This window comes from Ipomoea triloba, chromosome 3, assembly GCF_003576645.1.
Source record: "Ipomoea triloba cultivar NCNSP0323 chromosome 3, ASM357664v1".
Lineage (NCBI taxonomy): Eukaryota > Viridiplantae > Streptophyta > Magnoliopsida > Solanales > Convolvulaceae > Ipomoea > Ipomoea triloba.
Window position 1 is genome coordinate 6,013,472 of NC_044918.1, and position 5,570 is coordinate 6,019,041.

General features: G+C 40.3%; 1 protein-coding gene across 1 annotated transcript; it reads left to right on the plus strand.

Moving 5' to 3' along the window:
* Nucleotides 1-2,403: 2,403 nt before the first annotated feature.
* LOC116012453 (33kDa venom protein-like) lies at nucleotides 2,404-2,790 on the plus strand. Its single transcript, XM_031251986.1, has one exon. It carries the CDS (start codon nucleotides 2,404-2,406, stop codon nucleotides 2,788-2,790), a length of 387 nt encoding a protein of 128 aa, XP_031107846.1.
* Nucleotides 2,791-5,570: the final 2,780 nt, after the last annotated feature.

The window sequence follows — 5,570 nt, forward strand, 5'->3', positions numbered from 1 at the left end:
CTAAACCCTAAACCCCAAACCTTTTAACCTTAAAGCCTAAATATTAAACGCTAAACCCTAAACCCCAAGCCTTTCTACCCTGAAACTTAAACCCCCTTGAACCCCCCTCCCCCACCCCCAAACCCTAAACACTAAACTCTAAACCCTTAAACCCTAAACACTACCTAGTACCTAAACCTTAAACACTAAACCCTAAACACTAAACTCTAAACCCTTAAACCCTAAACACTACCTAGTACCTAAACCTTAGAATCTTAAACCCTAAACCTCCTAAAACCCTTAAACTTCCCTAAACCCTAAAACAACAAATCTGAAACCTTAAACCCTAAATCCCTAAACTCTAAACCCCTAAACCCTAAACCCAAAACTTTGTAACCTTAAACCCCAAACCTTGCAACCATAAACCCTTTAAACCCTAAAACCCCTAAGCCCTTAAGCCCTAAAAACCCTAAACCCTTGAACCCTACACCCTAAACCCTAGACCTAAACCTTAAATCGTAAACCTTAAACCCCTTAAAACTCGAAACCCTAAACTATGCAACCATTTACCCTAACCCCCAAACTTTTCAACCTTAAACCCTAAATCTTAAAACCTTAAACTTTGCAACCCTTAACCCTAAACTCTAAAACCCTAAACTGTAAACCGTAAACCCTTGGAACCCCCTAAACCTTAGACCTAAACTTTAAATCGTAAACCATAAACCCAAATATCTTTAATCCTAAACCCTGAGAGCTAAAATCCTAAACCCCCTAAAACTCGAAACCCTAAACTATGCAACCAACTACCATAAATCCCAAACTTTTCAACCCTAAACCCTAAATCTTAAACCTTAAACCCTAAACTCTGCAACCCTTAACCCTAAACTCTAAAAACCTAAACCTTTAAACCTTAACCCTAAGACCCCAACCCCAAACCCTAAACCCCGTAACTATAAAGTCTAAACCCCGTAACTATAAAGCCTAAACCCTTATATCCCAAACCCTGCAACCCTTAACCTTAAACCTTAAACCTTAAACCCTAAACTTTGCAACCCTTAACCTTAAACACTAAACCTAAATCCTAAACCCTAAACCCTAGACTACCCTTAAGCCCTAAAAAGCCTAAACCCCTGAACCATACACCCTAAACCCTAGACCTAAACCTTAAATCGTAAACCCTAAACCCTAAACCCAAATATCTTAAATCCTAAACCCTGAATGCTAAAATCCTAAACCCCCTAAAACTCGAAACCTAAACTATGCAACCCTCTACCCTAATCCCCAAACCTTCCAACCCTAAACCCTAAATCCTAAACCCTAAAACTCTAAGTCTTAAACTTTGCAACCCTTAACCCTAAACTCTAAAACCCTAAACCCTAAACCCTAACCCCTAACCCTAACCCCTTAAAACTCGAAACCCTAAACTATGCAACCCTCAACCCTAAACCCCAAACCTTTCAACCCTTAACACTAAACCCCCCCAAACCCTAAACACTAAACTCTAAACCCTTAAACCCTAAACCCTAAAACCCTAAATCTTAAAATCATAAACCCTAAACCCCCTAAAACCCCAAACCCTAAACTTCCCTAAACCATAAAACCACAAATCCTAAATCTTGCAACCTTAAACTCTAAACCCTAAAACCTAATCCCTAAACCCTAAACTCTAAACCTTACACTATTGACCTTAAGCTCCCGGTGATAAAATACGGAGGTCCGTACACTTGGGAGTGGTTTTTGGTGTTAATGGTGGATGTGGTAGAACTATCACTTAGAGTGAATGGTACAATGGTCATTGGGGCAAAATATGGAGATCCGTACCCCGGGGATTGGTGTTCATTCTAAGGGTACCCTTTGTGTGGGGCATGAAACATGAGGTGGCATATAGGATTGAATGATGATATGGATTGGGAGACTTTTGATTTTTAGCTTTTAAAACTCTTTCTTGTGTGGATAGCCTTTTGGCCTTTGTTACTTAGATTAGTTGAGATGTTATAGGTGATTGTGCCCTATTTATCTTGCAAGTGATCACTTTTGCGTCCTTGCCTGTATATAACTTTTTGAGATTATGAATGAATTCTAGTTTTGAGAAAAAAAAAACAAAAAACAAAAAACCTTAGACTTAAAACCCAAAACTCTAAACCCTACAACCCGCCAAAGACCTTGTGGTCTAGTGGCATCCGGTGTCCCAGTTAACACTTCCACATGGATGATGGGAGTGGGTTAAAGCCTCAGTGGAGGCAACTGTCTCTTTGTGCTTCAGGTTGATCGGAGATCGGAGATCGATGGAGGGCAACTGTTGATCGGAGATCGGAGATCACGGAGGGTAACTAATGATTGGAGATCGACGGAGGGCAACTGTTGATCGGAGATCGGAGATCGGAGATCGACGGAGGGCAACTGTTGATCGAAGATCGAAGATCGATGGAGGGCAACTGGAGATCGGAGATCGATCGACGGAGGGCAACTGTTGGCAACTGGAGATCGGAGATCGATCGACGGAGGGCAACTGTTGATCGAAGATCGTCGGAGATCGATCGACGGAGGGCAACTGTTGATCGAAGATCGGAGATCGACGGAGGGCAACTGTTGATCGAAGATCGAAGATCGATGGAGGGCAACTGGAGATCGGAGATCGATCGACGGAGGGCAACTGTTGGCAACTGGAGATCGGAGATCGATCGACGGAGGGCAACTGTTGATCGAAGATCGTCGGAGATCGATCGACGGAGGGCAACTGTTGATCGAAGATCGAAGATCGATGGAGGGCAACTGGAGATCGGAGATCGATCGATGGAGGGCAACTGTTGATCGGAGATCGACGGAGGGCAACTGTTGATCGGAGATCGGAGATCAATGGAGGGCAACTGGAGATCAGAAATCGATGGAGGGCTACTGTTGATCGGAGATCGGAGATAGATGGAGGGCAACTTTTGATCGGAGATCGAAGATCACCTAACTATCAGAGGTACAGACCGATAGTGGACGCCACCGCATAAGAATTAAGAGAAAAAAAAATAACCTACAACCCTAAACACCCTAAACCCTAAATTCTAAACCTTGCAACCCTTAACCCCAAACCCTAAACCATAAAGCCCGCAACCCTAAACCCACCCTAAACCCTAAACCCCGCAACACTAAGCCCTAAACACTAAACTCTAAACTCGCAAATCGTAAATCCAAAATTCTAAACCCTTAAACTCTAAACCCTAAAACCTTAAACCTTGCAACCCTAAACACTAACCCTTAGACTCAAAACCCAAAACTCTAAACCCTAAAGCTTAAACCTTGCAACCCTAAACCCCAAACCCTAAAACTTGCAACCCTTAACTCGGCAAGCCTAACCCTAACTTTAAATCCTACACTTTAAACCCTAAACCTTGCAACCCTAAACCCTAAATCCCTAAACTCTAAACCTCTAAACCCTAAAATCTTAAACCCTAAACCACCTAAAACCCTAAACCCTAAACTTTGCAACCCTAAAACCCTAAACTTTGATGTAAAAAAAAATGGAAAAGAAATGACAGAAAAAAGAAAAAAAAAGAAGGGAAAAGAAAAAAGAAAGAAATAGAAAAGGGGTGCTGAATCATAAGAAAAATGAATGAAGGTTGGAATGTTTGATGGCTGCCTGGACCTATTCCTATCATTGCTCAAATTATGGGCTATATAGACCTACCCCGGGAAACTGCAGAGCTTTGTACGGGGATAGGTTGGTCCATGGTTTGAGGTTGATTCTTGTGCTACCATTGCTAGTATCATGGGGTTAAGTGGTGATCTTCTAAAAATGTGGAGATCCACATAAGATTTGCCATCCTGCGGTACTAGAGTGGGTCTCATTGCTATAAGTGTTGGCAACTACAACCTCATTGGTTACAATACAGAGCTCTGTACAGTGAGGATTGGCTAGCATTTATAGGGTGAGGGCATAGGGGGTGGGTATGATGATAGATGGACATAAGAGGGCTACGAGCTTTATTCCCATTCTAGTGTTAAGATTGGATCTTGAGTACATGAAATTTGAGTGCTAACTATCTAACAAGACTATATATGATTGAAGGAGCATGAATGGTAATGGTGGGAATATTTCAGGTTAAGTAAAACTTACCTTAAGTATCACCCTTGTGATAGCATTTAATCTTTGGTTGAGTTTGTTGAGTATAATGCAATTGGGATAGTTTGTTGATTGTTGTTGTTGTAAGGCTTTGGCCTCATTTTGATGATGTAAGGCTTTGTCCTCTCTTGAATGGTCACTTTGGGGCCAATGTACTAAGGCTTATGCCTCTTTTGGTGATTAATCAATAAAGATCATGATTTCTTTATAAAAAAAAAAAAAAAAACCCAAACCCCCTAACCTTAAACCATAAACTTTGCAACCCTTAACCCCAAACTCTAAACCATAAACCCCGCAACACTAAAACCTAAACCCTAAACACCCTAAACCAATCTTAAACCCCCTAAAACCCCAAAATGTTACAACTTTAGAGAGGTGGCATTCTATAGGGGGACTTTTACATGGTGGAATGGCAGACATGGGGCATAAGTAGAATGGAAAAAGTTGGATAGATGTTTAGTAAATGGGAATTGGGAAGAAAAAATGAAAACATGCTTGGAGCCACAATTGAAGATGAGGAAGAAACCTTTCGTATTTCTGAATGTTTGGAGTAGTCATGAGCAGTTTATGGGGGTTGTAAGGGAGGCTTGTGAAGAAAGAGTGGAAGGGAATGTTATGTACAGGTTCAAAACCAAACTGGAAAAAGTAAAAGCAGAGCTGAAAAAGTGGAACTAAGAGACTTTGGCAACATTTTTGAAAAAACTAAAAATATTGGAAGAAAAGGTGAAAGAGTTAAAGGAGATACTTCAGAATAGTGCTACGTAGGGGAACTTAATATTGTACAAAAGAGCTCAAGTTGAGTTGTAGAATAATGTGGTGGTAGAGGAAAAGTTTTGGTAGCATAAAGCCCACATGAAGTGGGTAATTGAAGGGGAGGCAAACACTAAATATTTCCACAGTATTGTGAAAGAAAGGAAGAGGAAGCAAGTGATTCATAAAGTTAAAAATGAGGAAGTCTATCAAAAACTGTTCACAGTTGAGAAGATTGAAATGGATGTAAATATGTTTGATTGGATATGATGTCGTTTCAACTCGTGCCAAGGGGTATGAATATGAGGCCGTTTCAACTCGTGCCAAGGAGTATGGATATGAAGCCGTTTCTACTCGTGCCAAGGAGTATGAATATGAGGCCGTTTCTACTCGTGCCAAGGAGCTTTGATGGATATGAGGCCGTTTTAACTCGTGCCAAGGACCCTTGAACATTAGGTCGTTTTAACTCATGCCAAGGAGTATCATTTAGCTTCCTTCTTTTCAAATTTCAAATGGGGTTTGCCCCCATATCGGTGCCTATGAAGAGATGAGAGGCAGAGTTGTCCCACTGGGCATGCCAATTTGTGAACAAAAATTTTTTGAATATATATATATATATATATATATATATATATATATATATATATATATATATATATATATATATATATATATATATATATATATATATATATATATATATATATATATATATATATATATATATATA